We start from the raw sequence: 20597 nt of genomic DNA, 5'->3' as shown, positions 1-20597 counted from the left end.
GGCCTTCCCAAATGAATGGCCACCACATCCGGTCCCCGGCCTTCCTCTTCCAATCACTACGCGCGACTATTCAATAAAACATTTGCAACGAAAAGTCCAAAAAGCACCGCGGACAACCACCGTTATTCTTACCAGCGACATATCGGCAACTATAGCCCAGTTGAGATTGAGCGCGACCTCGCCAAAGAACATGAGAGCGAACGGCGCGTAGGGGTTCACGTCGGTGAGCAGCATCGCGAGTGCCATGGCGGGGGTGGACAGCAGCAGGCCCACGCCGCAGATGACGGCGTGCGCGCGCCCCCATCGCTTCACCAGCGCGGCGCCCAGCCACGCGCCCAGCGGCACGCCCACCACGCCCGACGCCATCGTCAGCGCGCCGAAGATGAACGACACCCTTCGTGCAACAGTGGACCGTCAGCGACGTCGCCACGTCGCGCCACCGGCCCCGCGCCGAGCCGCGACGGACGCGTGCAATGGACAACTCTCATTCTGTTTGTCCCATAATGCTAAATATTGCTACTTTTTTCCAGCTCTTTATTTTTAAAACTATAAACACTTTTCAGGTCTTTAAAAATTTATTTGTCCTCGAAACAATAATTAATAACCTTAAGAATGACGACTGTCCATTGCAATTTTTATTTGGCATTTGCTGATTAGTTTAAAATTAAATGCTAACTTAAAAATAATCGTTTCCTATATAATAGGTTTTATGCAAACTTAAGCGGGTGCGGTGGGTTGGCGCAACCATATCATAATATTGTAGTATCAAATGATTTCACATGCTCTCGACAGCCCACGATATGTATTTAGTATGATTCAAGCTGGTTACAACGAATCTGGGTACGAGACAATGAAGCGTCATTCCGGATGAGGAGATTATCTGATCGCACATTGCAAAACGCACCAAACATTACCAATTTTTCATTACGAAAAATTTGACACGCAAAGACGAATTATTGACGAAGCATAATTATTGACAAGTGTCGGGCCTAGGTTCTATGTTTTTAGGGTTCCGTGGTAAACAAGGAACCCTTATAGTTTAAAAATACTGTGGGTGTGGGAACATCATTTTTCGATTTCTAGATCCGTTTATGGTGTTTTAAAGTGCTAATTTTTATTAGAGTCAAGTGTCGTCCCATTGGACCCATTCACAATTCCTTCACATTCCCATGTAAGTTCACCGTCGTCGCACCGCAAGTATTTATTGTAAAAGGAGCCTCTGTGGTGCGTGTTGTAACGTGAGATCAGCATCAAAATAAATATGGGGGTTTATTTGTCGGTATAATGAGTCGTATCGATGAGGGTGGGTGCCCGGCGCTTCTCATTGGAACATTCCGCGGGGCGGGTCGGCTCACCAGCACGATGTCCGCCACGATGGACCAGGTGAGGTTGCAGGTGAGCATGCCGAGGAAGACCAGCAAGTAAGCGAGGCTGCCGGTGTGGTTGACGGTGGCTAGGGCCAGGAACACGAGCGGAGCGGAGGCGAGCAGTGCCAGGCCGCAGATGATGGGGTCGCAGTCGGGGCAGCGCCGCCGCAGCCGCTGCGCCAGCGCCGATCCCAGCGGCACGCCCAGCGCGCCCGCCGCCATGCCCACCAGACCGAACTTGTACGACACGCTATACCCCAACACGGGTGTTATCCAATTCATTTGCAGTTTTTTAAGCATGACTGTGCTAAGGTACTATTAAATCTAGTTCGCCCCTCGCCATTTTACTACCAGACCGAAGACTTTAGTTCAACTCGTTTATCGCTGATCGTCGGCAGTCGGACAGACTTTAGCATAAATTCGTATTCGTAGTATCAACGGTTACCAATTTTAATGGTTGTAACTGAAATCTTGTATTTCATGTTGTTTATCTCTTAATATATTTTTACAACCTTTAACACCATAGCGAAATTAAAAACTGTGATAATTATATTGTATGTTGTTTTATCTGTTGTATGATTGTATGTATTAAATGTATAGTTATCAACATTTTTATTGGTATGAACATTGAGATATTGTTGAGTGAATCGTTTGACCAGTTTTAAACATTAATATTGAAATGGTAACTAACAAACAAAATTATTGAACAACCATTGTGAGTAACCACGCTTGAGAAACATGCATATTTTTAAAGACTATATAGCTACTTTATAGATTTATAAGGTTTACATACAGGGGACGTAATACTTTTAGATCTATTAGTCACAGATTAAAGAAAAATAGAAGCCGTGGAGTTTTCAATTTACATATAATTTCTTCAATTCAATTCCCAAATATTGACCAACTGGGCACAGATTGTTTCGCCAGTGTCACGTTTATGGAGAAGGCCATATAATTTCTTATCTTAATCGTATATCCGAATCGACTTTTTTTAGAACAAAAAAGTTGACGTTTCTATTTTTTTATAATTAGAACTTTGTCCGCGTGGATATAATATGAGGTGAGGTTTCATCCCGCGACGAAAACCACGGAGTTTTACCAGATAAAAAGTAGCTTGTGTTAATCCAAAGAATAAAATCTATTTCTATTTCCGATCCAAATTTCAGCCAAATCCATCCAGTAGTTTAACAAACCCTTATATAGTTTCGCCTTGTGACTAAGTATATTTCTAGTCGATAGCATTAGTATATAGTTATTTGAATAAGAAGGTATGGAATACGTGTTGCGCCCCATTTACTATTTTCCTTTAGTCTGTGACCGTGGTGTGTGGTAGGTAGGTAGTGTATGGTGTGTGAGGCAGGAAGGCTCACCTCTCCTGCGTGACGCCGCGGGCTTGCAGCGTGAGGCCGAGGTAGATGAACTGCGGGCCCCACCACGCCAGCGCGCCCGTCACAAACGCCACGCACGTGAACGCCAACGTCGACAGCATGAACGACGGACTGGAAACAGTACCTACACTTGAGCGTTGACTATAGATTTGTCCAATGAGGGTGAGGGGTAACAAAAAGAGAGATTAAATTAAGTATTAATAAAAATAAAATAAATTAAATCAATTCTTATTACTTAGATATAAGTTTATTGACAGTTTAATATGGTTTATTGATCTATATTTGACCACTAATTTATTGGTTATGAGTTATGACTTATGAATGTTTCAGGAATCAGGACAAAATAATATGAAGTCCAAATTATACCACATTCTGGCCAATTAAAATAATATAATATATACTCTTTCTGCACGACAGTTACTGGTTTGTCTCTACACGATGGGTACACTGTATATTCTTAGAGCGTTTTTTAATATTTTTTAAAAACGCCTTTTAAAGTTTAAACTTACTTTCTGACAAGTGATCGCAAATCTTCCTGATACGACGTGGGTTTCATGCGACTCTCCTCTGCCTGACCCCTCTCTGGGTTCTCCATGACCCACAGTATGAGCGCCACAGCCGCGAGCCCCAAGAACGGGGTGACTCGCAGCCCCCAACGCCAGTTGTTAGCTGCAGCGCCCACCACCGACCCGACGATATAGCCGAAACCACTGGAAATTAAACACTAACAATTTAGAAGTTTCATGATATTGGGGCCAATTCTCTTGTACACAATCTCTCAACTAAACTAAATTAATATGTTTAAATCTAGTGCTATCCTTTTCCTCAAGCCACATCATGAAAGGGATAGCGATAGTTTTAGACGTGTCATTTTAGTTTAGTTCAGAGATTGTGTACAACGGAATCAGCCACAATGGCACCGATTCTAAGCACAACCTAATTTTAGAGTATTCGCACCCTCTTCTTACTATTGTAATATGAAAAGGACAGAAGCAGTTTGACATTTCTAAATTTAATTTTTAGATGGTAAAACCCGTGATTTTAGCATGCACTCGCGAACCTACTGTTTAAATTTGTATTGTGCACTAAAATTTAGAGTCTTTAAATGTGAAAGTCATGTTCCGTTTCTTTTTTAGCATTAGTAAAAAGAAAAGGATGCAGATACTCTAAATTTAGTTTAGAGAGAGACTAGAGAATCGGGGCCATTGTTAATATAATTTTTAAAACAATGGAATTAAAATATACCTAAATAAAAACTAATAAGTAAAGTAAAAAAAATTAAACCCCTCAATAAATAACTGAAGGTGTGCACAGGTTGTTGCCTACAAGCTGTAGTAGCCTAGTGGTTAGGACTAGAGGTGTCAAAAAATAATGTACCTAATAAATTTATTAAATATATAAATGTATTCAAGATATTCGTTTTTAGATTAAAACAAAATTGAATACAATATATAATAAGTAGTGAAAATTTGAGAAAATCCTTCCTAAAAAATAACTCAGGCGTTCGATCTTTGATACGCCGCGCGCGGCGCGACCGAGCGACGATATTAGAATAAAATATATTAGGTAGGTACAGCTGAATACAAATATCGTCGCGATTCGACGGTGAATAATTATTACATCGAATTTTCGTATTGGCCTGTTACATGTTGACTGTGATGATACGAGTATGCGGCTAATATTTTTATCATTTTGTTTGTTTCGTAATAAATTTTGAATGCAGTTTTATTTATTTGTGAACTTGAGTGTCGATAAATATTTAATGCGAATAATTGTAATGTAGATTAGGCAAAATAATGTAGATTAGGTACATTTTTGTGTTGTGATAGATTTGTGTCGCGCGTTAATAATACCTATTATAGTAGATTTGTTCTTTTTGGAAATACTTGCGTCATTTTATAAATCGTATGAGAAAATGTTTTTCAAAGTGTAGGTATTATCATACATTTAAGTATTATAGGTAATAGGTTAGGTACGTGAAGTGGTATTGTTCTTTTTAGAAATCATCATCATCATTTTATAATTCGTATGATAATAAATATGTAGAAATGTATGATAATAAATATAGTAGTTACCTACTAAAAAGATTTTTTTTATAGGTAACTAGGTAAACTTACCTACCTATTGTATTGTAGGTATCTACTTGACATTGCTTTATCGTTCTACTTGTTTTTATTTTTACATACATAGGTAGGTACTAGGTATTGTATTCCGCGACAGGTTGAGATGGCAATCGGGGTATGAGGCGGGGGTGACACCCCGCACACCCGCACGTCACCCTCGCTCGCCCGCACTGGGTTAGCACAGGGGCCGTGCGGGTGTGCGGGGCATTCCCTCCCCGATTGTCATTTCGACCTGTCGCGAAGGTATGCACCCAACCTATTAAGAGTAAAATTTAAAATTTAAATCAATCGAGTTAAATACAAGCTATACCCTAGTTCTCGACCTTATTGACGGTTATGAGAAAGTTGTTTTTTGTCATATTCTTGTTCAGTAGGTATCATTCATAGATTGTTAAAATGTTGTTCCCTATGTCAATAAGGTCGGAAATCGCTTGCACCCATTTATCTGCTTGCGCCTCATGGTGAAATCGGTGCAAGCAAATCTCGACCTTATTGACGGTTATGAGAAAGTTGTTTTTTGTCATATTCTTGCTCAGTATAATTCATAGATTGCTAAAATGCTGTTTTCTGACGTATGTCAATAAGGTCGAAAATCGATTGCACCCATTTTTCTGCTTGCGCCTCACGGTTCAAGCAATTTTTTTTGTGTAACAAAATAATGTAACGTTAATAATTATTAAATATTTGTCTGTAACACGTGATAATATTGTGATACACACATGAACCTGTATTTGACACCTCTAGTTAGGACGTCCGCCTTCCAATCGGAGGCGATTAGCCAACATGGCTGATAGCTTTTGAATAGGTCTGCAGCTGCACTCAGCAAAGATTAGTCAATTGCAATCCTCGTCTTGTTTAAACAAACGAGGGTTGATACTTGATATCTACTCATAATACATTGTGATTTTTTGATGAGGATTCATTTTTGGACCCCACATACCTTTACTTTATGAATTGACGGACATATTATGAATATAAACATATTAGGGATATCTACTCGTATGATATTACTATCAGCACCTCACAACACTGAATAAAATTCAGAAGAGCTCGTAAAAGACAAGTAAAGACATACCGATTTCCATTCATTTAACACCCAGATTAATTTATTCCCTGAATTATTAAATTGCATATCAATGACGCATGTTATAATTGAAGTATCAATTGAATGAATAATAATAATTCTTTGATAACTCCCACCAACACGTCTCTAGTGTAAAATTACCTACACCGATCGTACGATTCTTTGGGTTTCCCATTACTGGGTATAATGGACGGATAACTAATTGTCCGCCTCTTATTTTCCGGTAGATACTACGATCCTACTTAATTATGACTTAAAACGTTAAACTATAAAATGGTGTTCCGTTTTATGTAAGCAAGCAGATAGAAAGTAACTAAGGGAGTCAAGAAGGCGCCCCGGAAAAGAGCCATCGCAAACCAAACGGGAGCCCTCCCGCGTATCGGCTCATATAACCGCAAGGTTGGTGGGGCCATGGGTGATGGTGGGTGGTAGTAAATCGCAAAACTGCCCGATGGGATTTGCGATTTGCACCCCTTCGGGACTTGATATCATATCACCAACTCGTATCTGGTAGGTACACAGCGGTTGGTGGTTTAGAATACTACAAAAACCTAGTTCCTGACTCATACTCTGGTATCGTACAAAAAAAAAACCGGCTAAGTTGCGAGTCAGACTCGCGCACCGAGGGTCCGTTGACACCCTTCGGGTATGGAACCCTATATAAGTACACAGTGGTACTGATTCTGAGCACAACGTAATTTTAGAGTATTCGCATCCTCTTCTTACTAATGTAATATGAAAAGGACAGACGCAGTTTGACAGTTTTAAATTTAATTTTTAGATGGTAAAACCCGTGATTTTAGCGCACAGTCGCGAGCCTTACTGTTTAAATTTGTAGCGTGCACTAAAATTTAGAGTCTTTAAATGTAAAGTTCATGTTCTGTCCCTTTTTAGCATTGTTAAAAAGAAAAGGATGCAGATACTCTAAATTTAGTTTAGAGAAAGACAACGGAATCGGTGCCAGTGTTATATCTTGTACGATAGTACAGATCCGTTCGTATGCGAGCCTGACTCGCACTTGACCGGTTTTTACATGATTACTTTACTTGTATCATACTTAGCAGTGCATATAGAATGAGAAGCAACAGATTGAACACGACAAATTTTCACAGCTGAATGGCTTATTGAATTCAGATTAGATAGCATCATGTTACATTTCGCAGGCAAGCGATGCAAAATGCACCGATTACAATAACGATCATAAAGCATAATATAAAGAGAAAGTTAATATAATGACGGCTGTGAGTATAAAAATCGAAGGCAGTAGTTTATTTACTCTGTACTTCCAGTGTGGTAGGTACCTATGGAAAGCTGTAATGGACTAGGAGCCCGCCAGGGCCAGACCTTCGTTATTATATAAAAGCTGAGAGGTTCTCTGCGTATTTTTTACTTATTTTATTTTATTCGTTTATAAGTAATATTGTCCCCCAACACAGAGAGGAACGATCAACGATGAAGTTTGGATCATGGTGGCTTAGGCAGATAACAGGTAATAAAGACAGACTTTAACCACCCTTAATTTTAATAACCCTTAAACTTTAACAATTTATCGAAGGTTAAGGGTGTCTGGCAGGGCGTTGCCACGATAAGTAATAAGTCTGACAATGCAAGACGTGATTTCCAATACTATTCCGAAGAAAATATAAAAAAATAGACTTTATACTTTGACGTAAGATTTTATACGTCTTTGTTACTTGTTATCTGCCAAAGCCACCATGATCCAAACTTCATAGTCGCTGATCGTTCCTCCTTGTGTTGGGGACAATACGCAGGGAAACTTTTAGCTTTTATAAAATAACGAAGGTCTGGCCCTCGCGGGCTCTCTCTCTATGATAAAGTAAAAGTTGATAAGAAAGACCTGCGAACCAGACGGAGCGTATAAAGCCTTACTCATACCTATCAAGCAGATAATTTGCTCCAATCAACGCACTCCATCAAGCATAATTTATGTGCGAGTTGATGTTATCGAATGCTCACTAATTACAAATTAGATACCTATGATTAGACCATTAAATCATTTATCTCGTCAGTCAGTCGCGGTATGGATATAAACCGAGTGTTTGGTTAATTACAAATTTACAAGCGAAATAATTTGAATCGACTAGGTATATACTTTGTTATTATGTGTTTATAAATACGTCCGCATAAAATAACTTCAACAAATGCTCTGTTGTTGTTCTAATTTGTTCCTAATTTTTTAAGACTTTTCAATCAAGTTATGGTAATATACGAGCTTTACCCGAAACGTGTATGGCTTTACCTTAAGGCAGATTCACATTGACAGAGAATCGAACAGAAAATCTAAAACTTAGGCTATCAATAGCCATGTTATAAACCGGTCAAGTGTGCGTTGGACTCGCACACGAAGGGGTTCCGTACCATTGTACAACAAATAACACTTTTTTGTGATGTAACCACAAATTCACGTTATCAGATTTTTCCTTTTACTTCTTGAACTAGAAGGCATTGCTGCCTGCCAAATATCATGATTCTTGAACAACGAAAAGTACCCTACTTGTTAATTCCTTTGACGAAGTGATCCTATAGGTTCCTTTTTTACCCGACTACGGCAAATCCGGCAAAGCAAAGGAAGGGATATGATTCTAGCAGTCTATTTCTCTGGAGATACGGGACCTTGAATAATATAGAACTGAATGTTTACCTTCCGACTGGTATGGCGAAGTAGAAGAATGCGAGCATTTTCGACCGGACATTCCCGACGAAGAGATCACTGATGATTGTAGGTGCTATCGTGGAGTACGATGCTTCCCCGATGCCCACGAGGCCGCGGAAAATCGTGAACGGGACAAAGGACTGCAAAATAAAATAAAACCGTTCAGGTACATCTTTATCCCGGAAAATACGGAAACATTAAAATAAAAAGTTGTAGTCAAGGGCTAACTTGTATCTGAATAAAAAAGAAAACCCAAAACTTAGGTTCCACGCGGATGAAATCGCAAAATCATCTCGTGTTCAAATAGGTTTTAAAACGTAATTCTCAGTCTTTTTGGCTTCAATATCATTTTTTTATTGCAAAAAATATGAACATTAAAATTAGTTATTTTATTATTGCTTAGTAATCTCCTATAATATAAAAATGAATCACTAAATGTGTTGGTCATCGCAAATCTCGAGAACAGCTGAACCGATTTCGCTAATTCTTTTTTTGTAATATTCCTTGAAGTACGAGGATGGTTCTTAGAAAAATTTTAAAAATTTGAATCTACTGTTAGGTGGAACGAAGTTCGCCAGGGCAGCTAGTAATTCATAAAAAAACGATTGATTTACTTAACAGAAGGAAAACTACGGCGCGGTTAGAATTTCCGTTAAAAAATAATATAATTAGCTACCTACTAAGCTACGTTATGTAGGTAACTTAGTGACGCCAACCCATTGAGTAAAGTAGTAGCATATATGTAGCAATCAAGCAGTGATAGCTTAGTGGTTAAGACGTCCGCCTCCTTTTCGGGAGGTCGGGGGTTCGGGCCCAGGCATTCACCTCTTCGGAAGTGAAGTGCATATCCAATATATATCATCCAAACATATATGCCATCTATATCTTAAATTGCAGTCAAGCGCAAGCCTATATCCATACTAATATTATTAATGCGAAAGTGTGTGTCGTCTGCTAGCTTTTCACGGCCCATCCATTCAACCGATTTTGATGAAATTTGGTACAGAGATAGCTTGCATCCCGAGGTTACATAGACTTTTTATCCCGGAAAATCAAAGAGTTCCCACGGATTTTTAAAAACCTAAATCCACGCGGACGAAGTCGCTGACATCATCTAGAATATAAGTAGAATAATATAATTAGCTTAAAAAGAACACGCGCAATTTAGTTATTATCATTACAAAAATGTCGAGACCTTGATTCTATTTCAAAAAACATATGAATGGGAAACAATACTTACTTGTATGAACGAACCAGCGAAGGTGGTTAGACACCACAAGGCCACCCCAAAAGCCATTATAAGTCTCCTCGAATATCTGTCCCCCAGGTAACCGAAGATCGGCGCAAACACCATGTACGCGATAACGAACACCGTCTGCAGAAGGCCGGCTTTGTCATCACCAATACCGAACTCCGTTTTTACGTCATCCAGAACGCCTGCAAACAGGAAACATTTAGTTACTTCACAAACATCCGACAATAATTATATTTTTTAGAGGACCACCCACGTGTTTCCAAAATCTAGTTTAATCTCGTATGGTATAATAACGCATTCGATTATTTTTATTTCTTGGGAATTGCCCGCAAAATTAACGTACTTAATTAATATAAAATATAATATGTAATTGTTAAATTAATATTCAAAAAATAATTTATGAATATGTTCATTATGAGAACACGCTTTGAAAACATGTACCTATTCGAAAAAATAAGATCTAACATTGTTTATGCTTAAAATCATTTCTTGGATGGAGCATATTGCAAAATCGATAAATTTCTTGATGAACATTGTATAAATTCAATCGGCATTGAATAGAATAATGTTTATTAAAGGTATCATATACATGGTGTAGGTAGGCAATATCATCCTGTACAGCAGTGCAACACCTCGAACAGGTAGGCCACTCAGCTTGGTTGAGACGTCGGGCCCCTCAGACACAAACCTCTATGGCCAATATCTGAGGTAGCAGACGCCCATTCATTGCATTCAACTTCATACGAGATAGAATACCAATGGATATTGCTGAATTTCTTAGTGGTTTTTTCTCAGAAGAATCTGCTGTCTCTATCGGTGATAGTCAATCTTATGGATAAAATTAATTAAAAAAATAGATAAAAAAATGGATTATGTAGTCTCAAACGTGAACGTATCACGCCAAATTTTTATTGGTATGAACTTGAAAAGCTTTGATACTTTTGAAAATGCAGAGGAATAGTACCAAAGAATACCTACAGAACTATGCTATAGACTTAAAAAAGCCTTTGAACATCTTAAACAAACAAAATCTTTCTCACGTTGAATAGAAATTCCGAAACGCCCATCATTATACATTTATAGCATAGGTACTTAACTAATTTATTCAAGTGGTTTTTCAAGTACACATCGGCCACCGGCGTTCGTTAAGTAAAGACATACGATCCCTCATCCTCAAGTGCATCTATGGGGCCGATGCACCCAAAAGTTAACACTTGACTTTTACGCTGTCTGATAACGTAACATTTTGGCACGCCTGTCAGAAAAGTAGGAGGGACAGATAAGCTGCACTGAGAGTAAGGAGGAAGGATAGATTAGTTAATATTTTCTTATTAATATTTTACAAGTATGCGGCCGAAAGTAATGTACATCGACCTTTAGAAGGAGATGGCAGATTTGTAGAGCACTGTCTCTGTCGTTGAGACCGACAAAACGTTATATATAGGTATGAGTGACAGAGAAAATGCACTACAAAGCCGAAATGTTATGCTAATATATTACTTTCTGGCGCGTACTTTACTTGATTCTGTTACCATCCATACTAATAATTGCGAAAATGTGTCTACCTTGTCACTTTTTCACGGCCCATCTCGAAAGGTACAACAATAGGTTGCATTTCGGAGAAGGAGATAGGCTACTATTTATCCAGGAAAATCATCGAGTGTAAAAACTCGGTTTTTAAAAAAACGTGATCGTAAATCAACGCGGACTTCGTGGGCATCATTTGGTTGAAAATATAACACAAGATTGATAGATTACTTTACCATTCATCAGTGATCAGTCATCAGTGGTCAGTATTGATTGTGATAGTAATAAAATATATGTACGCAACCTATACGCAACCTTAAAAGTGACCTTGTGAGGGAGAGTGGCTACTCGTACTCACAAATAAGTGAGCAAAACCGGAACACGGTTTCACATATTATTGTTTCTTTTTTCTTCAGGTAGGTACGTACCAAATTGAATTGTTGATTAGTAGTAGGTATATTATTATGATTGCCGTGAATGAGTCTGTAATTTTATGTAATTATTCGTCCTAGGTAGATACTTAATTAATTATTTTACGTTGGTTAGCTATCATTGCTAATTTTAATCCTATCATCACCCATATTATATAACTAGCTTACTCTCACGACTTCGTAGGTCGTCTGCGTGGACTACACAAACAAACCCTTATTTTACCTCTAAGGTGGTTGAATATTCATAAAATCCTTTTTTAGCGGATGCCTACATCATAATAGTAGTAGTAGTAGTAGTAGCATAGTAGTTTGAGCTGTGCGTTGATAGATCAGTCAGTCAGTCAGTCACCTTTTGCTTTTGACCTACCTAGTTGGAATGATAAGTTTACATCATGCAGCACGATTTATATTTCATCACGGGAGGATATGAAATCACGAACATGGAAAAATAAGCAGACAAGGCGGGAATTCAGTCGATTGAACCCACCCATTTAGTTTTTGCCTCCACCGCAAAACCAGTTAACAATGAGACTGTAACAGTACTGAAAAGTGAAACTCAATCAAAGAGGATCCATTAATAGGTATCAATACTAACTAATACTCGGCTGCTTTGCAATGCGACTTGAAGGTACCTACTATCTGAGAAACCTTCCCGCGATCCTGCTTTCAACAATAACTGTATAGTACGCCAAGGTCGAGATGGCAATCGGGGAGAAAACGCCCCGCACACCGCGTAAAGTCCCCCCACCTCATACCCCGATTGCCATCTCGAGTCTCGACCCGTCGTGGACTATACCTAGTACTAACAAAGTTTCATCGAAATCGGATGAATGGCACGGAAATGCATAACAAACAAATAAAGATAGCACATGCATTCGGATTGCAATCTGATAGGTACCTACCGTCAGTATTTGTTTGATAGGAATAAAGAAAACCGGCCAAGTGCGAGTCAGGCTCGCGCAATGAGGGTTCCGTACTACAGTCGTATTTTTTCGACATTTTGCACGACAATTCAAAAACTATGATGCATAAAAATAAATAAAAATCTGTTTTAGAATGTACAGGTGAAGACCTTTCATATGATACCCCACTTGATATAGTTATCTCACTTCGAAAGTTGAAAATACTAATTATTAGTTCATGACCACAATTTAATTTTTTTTGTGCGATTTAACCCTAAATTTACGGTTTTCAGATTTTTCCCCAAATGTCAGCTATAAGATCTACCTACCTGCCAAATTTCATGATTCTAGGTCAACGGGAAGTACCCTGTAGGTTTCTTGATAGACAGACGGACAGACGGACAGACAGACAGACAGACAACAAAGTGATCCTATAAGGGTTCCGTTTTTCCTTTTGAGGTACGGAATCCTAAAAACGTAAACCGAAATTAGATAACACTATCTAAACTCTAAAAATAGGTAGGTTTAATTTCATTTGTAAGCTACATTGATTACTAAAAAATAAAAATACATTCAAGTGTTTAATTGTAGAGACAGAAATAAATGCTATTGCTAACCAAATTTTTAATATTAATTATTATAGACTAGCGCTTGGCTGCAATCAGACCTGGTGGCAAGTGATGATGCAGCCTAAGATGGAGCGCGCTTGCCTAGAAGATGCCTATTCACTCTCGACTTACTAGCTAATTATCATCAAATCTTGAACTTTTGTGCAAGATTTGATGATAACAATTAACGAATGTTTAATTAGTCTTGTAATTTTTTTTACAAGACTAATTAAACATTCATCATAATCAAACCGATTAAGTAAATAATGCTAGAAAACCTTGTAGAAAACGTACAAGAGCATTACAGGAGTGGCTTGGTGTTTGCACAAACCACAGAGGAATTCGCACAAACGTTCGCGTTACTGAGTTACTGACCGATAACATGGGTCTACAAATAAAGCATCGTAACTGAAACATATTAACATTCCTAACAACTACAAATGAATATTTCTGTACTGAAGTGATTGTTATAATCGTTAAGTAGGTATAACGTAAATATTCAGAAGGTTACAAATTATATTATTGCGTGAAACTATATTGCAGCCGCATTGCATCACCAAAATTGTTTTACTTAGAGGAATATTGATGAATGCTTTTAAAATATACCGGCTATTAAAAAACTTTAAATATAACTGGCTTATAGTAGAATAGTAGATATTGTAAACACATTGTGAAAAATAAAAAAAAGCAATACTTACCAGTAAACATGTTATAATATACCTACTTCCTACGACAAGGTAAGCAAGGTAATCTGGAAATTAAAAACACGCATCGCTTAAATTAGAGACATTTCAATTGAATTAAAAAACAGAAATTATAGCAGAGGTTTTGTAATAAAAATAGCAGGCAAAAATAAACTGATATTCATTTTTAGAATTCCGTACCCAAATTGTGAAAACAGAGCACTATTAATATCACTCTGCTGTCTGTCTGTCCGCGTGTCATAGGTCTCTAGCTCGTAGACTAAATGAGTTACAAACCTGAAATTTTGGTATTTGGTGTAGAACGATGATCTAAAACCAAATATAGAAATAGAAATTCAATTAAATTATTTTTCAGGGGGGGCAAAAAAAATCTTACCCTAGCATGTGGGCTATTATTATTTAGAGCTCAGTGTTATCATTAAAATACGAACAATATTTTTTTACTTTTATTTTACCTTAAAAAATAAGGAAATGGGGGGCCGTCAAAGTTGTCAGTTATAGACCATTTTTGTCATCTCAAAAACTAAACTAGTTAGGAATATAAAGTCTCGGTATATTATGTACCATATATTTAAACAACAAATACTGAAAACAACGATTTATAAAATAGTTTGTAAGCTATGACAAAAACATACGATCATTTTTGTGGTTTTCTTGCACGGCACGGCACGGCATCGCAATAATGCGATGTTCTAGCTCGGAAAAGAAATATTAGATACACCAAAAATAATTATGTACGGAACCCTAAAAGAGCTACGCCCAACTTGCACTTGACCGGTTTTTTGCTTTATATTCTTCGTCCCGAATTGTATCATTTGTGACGAAGAATAATAAAGCAAAATTATTTAGACATATGTATATATTAGAGATATATTTTAGTCTTTAAATCAACTTTTTTATTATTTGATCCCCACTGGTTATTGTTATTTTAGCGTCCCCAACTTGTACACTATACCTACCATGCGTTTTTTGTCATTCTATATAGTAGAATCAACAATAAAGCTTAATCGGTAAACTGAATTAGTTGCATCATCAAATTTTAAAAGATTTCGTTTGTAATTATGTTTAGATATTAAATACAACGTTATGGCAATCAAAATTAGTTTGTAGTGCATAGGGTTTTCCCGTTTTCTATAAAATTCTTATCGTCTGTGATACATAAAACCATTAAAGTTTAGAACTCCTTATTTGGGATTGAACTTTGAACTGTCATATTCCCGATTTATCTTCTCTGTGATCTCAAAGTAAAACTTAACAATTTATGTTTTATTTATAAACGAAGATATTAAATAAGACTTCATTATCTTTATAACGTACGTCTAATTGCTTGCGTGATTAAGGTTCATATTGATTGATTAATTGGCTGGATATTATTAAAACATTGAGTTCGTCAAAACAAAGTTAAACGTTATGTACCTATTTAAATAATAATTAATACCGTTCCGTACTCGTCACAACAATTTAATCATATCTCTAACATACCTAGATACATGTCAAATGGTACAGTAGAGAAACATCAAAGGGATAGGAGAGATAGGTATAACAATACGAGTGAAAGTGAAAAACTGTTGGAAGTGCAGAGCCTTCACTTGCAAGCAATAAAGTAGGCAGGTAGATATCGTCCGATAGAAAGTTTACTAGGTAGGTAGGTACCTCTAAATTGTAGATTATGATTAGACTCATAAAAGCAAAGTGCAAGCTTTTAACGGTGTTTTTTTTACATTATTTTTTGCCGAAACTACTAACGTCGGTCGGTCCAGCGGTGAATGGCCTCCAAATAAACAAGCAACAAGGCGTACCTCTACCTTTAAGCACGGCCTATAAGCAGCACAATTTTTATTTTATTTTTCTTTATTAGACTTATTTCTTAGATATCTATGACTTTTGAAAGCTACCTAGTACTGGTCCATGTGTTAATTCATGATAGTTGTTTATGTGCCTACTTAGTCAACTTAAACTTTCGACTTGAGTATTTCGATATTTTCCCTTATTATTAGGCTATTCATTTAAAATACTTGTTATCAGTCAAATCATCCTCAATCATAATTCATAATAGAAAAGGAAGTAGCACGTTAGTTCATAAATCTTAATAGGTATTACTTGGTACCTATTAGGATATGTAGTAGGTATCTAAAATAATAGCTATAATAGTGAAATCATTGTGATGACTAGACCAACCCTGACCTTGTAATTCAATAGACTGAATACCAAAGGTTAGTACTTACTACTTAGTACTAGCAAAAACAATAAAAGGTAATAATCCGAACAACGTTGTCATGACTCGTTTCGATCCATAATCTTTTGGCATACAATGACCTTCCTAAGGCAAACGTCAGCGCCCGGTGGCGTGATACTACGTGATATCTACGTCACCTACACAATTACACATGCCAGCCAACAAAGCGCGAGGGCAGCACCTTCGCCTGAAGCAAACACTGCGTAACACACCCGCCCACTGCCTACATCACGCCACATTTTCTGACCAATCACAAACGCCAGACTTCGTGGCGCGAAACAGCTCTTGAGCGCAGCAATGCAAATGTTCGCCCGGCAAGTATGACGAAAATTTTAGTTATTTTTAACACTTATATAATTGTCACTCAATAGATTAACTGCAGAATATCAACGGCTGGTCAAGCGCCGCTGCTTCGTGCACAATGATTTGACACATAAAAAATCAGCGGAACTGGACATTTTTTCATATCCCACCGCTCCAGCTCATAAACAAAATTAAACCAGTTAGAAAATATTATTATTAATCTCAATTAAGTATTATTTTTGTAAATTAAGTAAGTATTTTTTTAAATAATTATTATATTATGGTAGTATGATTTTGATTTGTATTTTGTTGCCTAAAGAGTGACGAATTGGGCGATTGTTTTGTTTTTGTCAATAAAATATAAAACTAACAATACCATTTAATTAGAAGTTAGAACACAGGCCAGGGATGTTGCTGTAGTTCCTAGGTTTATGACTAGACAAACCAACCGAACATCAGCTGACTAAATATGTCTAGTATTATATAATGTTTTTTTTAAATTGAAAATATTACAATAAAAGTTAAAGCTAGCCTTATCTAATTACTATACAAATCATGCCCGCGTGAATGGTGCCAAGAATACTGGCTGCCTTTCCGCGCTGGACAGCCAGGCTCATCCGTTGCGCAAAAAATGAGCAAGCCCTGTGCCCTGTTTATCAAACGTTACAAGTCTTGTATTACAAGCGTTTCTCTTGTAAATTTTTGCATTTTTACAAGAATGCGTTTATCAAAACTACACTTGTAAACTACAAGCTACGAGTAATATCACTTGTAATACAAGTGTTTTTCACACTTGTATTTGTGGTTTTGTTCATCAAAAATGCCTTTGTAACTTGTAGCTTGTAACTTGTAACGAAAAAGTTGGAGAGCGTCTGTCGACTCTTAATTTATTTACAAGTTGTAGATAAACGTTAGATTTTTGTTTGTTTTCATATTTTTCGGGAATATCTTAGTGAAAAATGTGGTCAAGTGATTCCAGTGAGGATGAAGAAGTCAGAATCGTTCAACCCAGGACATATAGGCAGAGAATAGATTATAACCCTATGGAAATGACGTATGAGTTCAATGAAAGATTTAGACTTTCCGCTTACAAAATGGAACTTTTAATTAATATGTTGGGAGGTCATTTACAAAGAAATACGAACAGAAATAAAGCGCTGTCAACAAAATTGCAATTGCAAATTGCTTTACACTGGATGGGGACAGGATCACAGTACCATGCTGTTTCTGATATGCACGGCGTTACTAAAGGCAGTGTGTGTAATGCTATCCACGGTGTTGTTGCAGCTGTGAATGATGTAATGTTTAAGGAATATGTTAAGTGGCCAGAAAATATGCAGGATGTGGTACAGAAATTCTTTGCTATAAAAGGAATGCCACTGGTTTGCGGGTGTCTAGATGGAACTTTGATTAAAATAGATGCTCCTCATCAATATGAAGAAGCTTTCGTGGATCGCCACGGAAATCATTCTATTAATTGTTTAGTCGTATGCGGCCCAGATAGAAGATTTTACTATTCTTACGCTAATTGGCCCGGGAGTACCCATGATAGTAGAGTCTTAAGAAATAGCCATTTATATGCTCAATTTGAAAATGGCTCGAGACCTTTTCCTAATGGTATCCTTCTTGGGGACTCTGCATACCCCCTGAAGGATTGGCTCATAACTCCTCTAGTAAGAAACGATGATGAAGCCAATGTCCGTTTTCTTCAGGCTCATAAATCAACTCGACGACTGATTGAAAATGCTATTGGCATATTGAAGGAAAAATTTCCATGTTTAAATTATTTGCGGTTACAACCACGATTTGCATGTGAAGTTTTTAACTGCTGTGTTACTATCTGTAATTTTGCAAGAGACGAAGGAGATGAAAGTGTTGAAGATATAAACAGTGAAAACGAATGTGATTGCCAAAATGAATCAGAAGAACATACAGACGACATTGAAGCAAGAAACAGTCTTGAAAGAATAATTAATTATTTTAGGACTTAAGTTTATTTATTACATTTTTTTGTAACAATCAATTTACAGCTAAATTACTTAAATTATAACAAAACATTTAAATTTAAATTTAGAAAAAGTGAAATTGAATTAAAATAGACAGCCTTCACTTCCGTCTTCATTCAATACTATGTTATCTTTTGTAATTAATAAAATTTGATTCATAGCATTCTGACTTTCTGTTTCATAAACTGGATTCCGTAAATTTATTTCTGCAGTATATTGTGAGGGCGGAATTTTTAGTTTTCGTTCTAGTTCCAATGCTTCAAGTTTTAATTTATATTTTTTTAACTCCAAATATTCTATCTGTAGGTCTAGTTTTCTTCTCTTTTTTGACTCCTCATCAGAGACTTGGGTATGTGTGCTTGATCCTTTGCGGACTATTTTCACCTTTTTATCGTTTTCCATAACATTAGTAGAGATGCTCTGATTTGTTTTTGGTGCCGGGCCTGCTGGGGATATATCAGTAACTGTCGCATTTGCACTTTGATCACTGTTATCATTTTTATCGATTTCTTCCAAATTCGTCGGTTCTTTTACACCTATTCCACTAGTTATAGGAGAATTTTTGCCTATGATTTCCAATACAAGATCATCTATCGGGGTAAATTTACTATTTTTTCCGCCACCAGTACCAGTTTTATGTGCATTATCTTTTTTAGCCTGTTGAGAATAGACAAACAAAATAAGTTAATATAACCGTTCTTTATATCATAATAAACTAGATACATCCGCAACTTCGTACTTCGTACATGACTATGTATTATTTTTAACTAGATGATGCCCACGACTTCGTTCGCGTGGATTTAGGTTTTTAAAAATCCCGTGGGAACTCTTTGATTTTCGGGGATGAAAAGTAGCCTGTGTCCTTCCCCGGGATGCAAGCTATCTCTGTACCAAATTTCATCAGAATCGGTTGAACGGATGGGCCGTGAAAAGCTAGCAGACAGACAGACAGACAGACAGACGGACAGACAGACATACTTTCGCATTTATAATATTAGTATGGATTGGATTTAAGCTCTTTGTGTACTTGTTGTTGATGTACCGAAAAACAATATAACTAAGTATAGTTTGAGCTAATGAGTTAATAAATAATTATTGTAAAGCATCATGCCATTGTATTATGATATTGTATTAGTAAATAGGTAAAATAACTATCAAATAATTAAAAGGTGTAATTTTACTAAACTTACCAATGTTGTTCTTTTTAAATTGGACCAAAATGTATCTCGTATGTATGAGTAATCTTTATCTGCAGATACGAGTCCAAGCGACTGACACTTCAATAGTACGTCTTTCCACTCAGCAATTTTTTGGTCTCGAGACAGTTTATCCGAAAATGCACCAAACAAAACATCTTTTTTGTCACGAATTAATTGAAGAATTGTGAGTTTGGAATCAAATTTAGACATTTTTCGCTGTGTAGTTCTAAAAGTGACAGAATCAATGAATCCAAACATGGCGGGAATAATTTCCCGCCAATAATTTCCTGCCATGCTATTTTTCTTCAAGAAAGCTTTTAAAGTCAATTGACTATCTATTTTTTCCTAATTTTATGTCGTGCATAAAAGATGGCTAAATTTCTAACCTTAATTCATATTATTATACGACTTAATTCATATTATTATTATTATATGACGTAAACTGTAAAAACTAATTAAATCGATCAAATAACAAAAAAGTTATAAGCATTTAAATATTTCTGATTAGACGGAGATAGCGATATAATAGTATCTTCGTGCGGTTTCATACAAATTTTCGTGTTGCGAGAAAGGGATAGAAGACCCTCCCATTCCAAAATTAAAATGCCTGTAACTTTGTAAATCTTTGTTGAATTTTAATATCTTATTCAGCGCACGTCATTATTTTTATCCTAATTTGTAATTAAGTAATAATATTTATCAAATTAAATAGTAGGAAAATACCCAATTTAAGCTCTTTGTATATTTGCTGTTGGTGTACCCAAATAGAATAAATAATAGTAGGTAGGCA

General features: G+C 36.8%; 1 protein-coding gene across 7 annotated transcripts in view; it reads right to left on the bottom strand.

Annotated features, from left to right (window-relative positions):
- Positions 1 to 20597, bottom strand: part of spin (Protein spinster) — a 52854-nt gene that overhangs the window by 10237 nt on the left and 22020 nt on the right. For 3 of the 7 annotated variants that reach the window (XM_034975873.2, XM_069503423.1, XM_034975872.2), the window contains exons 2-6: positions 9877 to 10073; positions 8625 to 8776; positions 3265 to 3465; positions 2738 to 2866; positions 133 to 394 (exon numbers count right to left, since the gene is read on the bottom strand). In XM_034975873.2, the coding sequence (XP_034831764.1) occupies positions 133 to 394; positions 2738 to 2866; positions 3265 to 3465; positions 8625 to 8776; positions 9877 to 10073 (941 nt within the window). Of the gene's footprint in view, positions 1 to 67; positions 395 to 1355; positions 1618 to 2737; positions 2867 to 3264; positions 3466 to 8624; positions 8777 to 9876; positions 10074 to 20597 lie in introns of all 7 variants that reach the window. The other 4 variants (XR_011237606.1, XM_069503422.1, XM_069503421.1 and 1 more) reach the window with 4 other exon arrangements.

Source organism: Maniola hyperantus, chromosome 15 (assembly GCF_902806685.2).
Source record: "Maniola hyperantus chromosome 15, iAphHyp1.2, whole genome shotgun sequence".
Taxonomy (NCBI): domain Eukaryota; kingdom Metazoa; phylum Arthropoda; class Insecta; order Lepidoptera; family Nymphalidae; genus Maniola; species Maniola hyperantus.
Note: the sequence above shows the minus strand (reverse complement) of the source record. Positions and strands in the feature narration are given on the sequence as shown.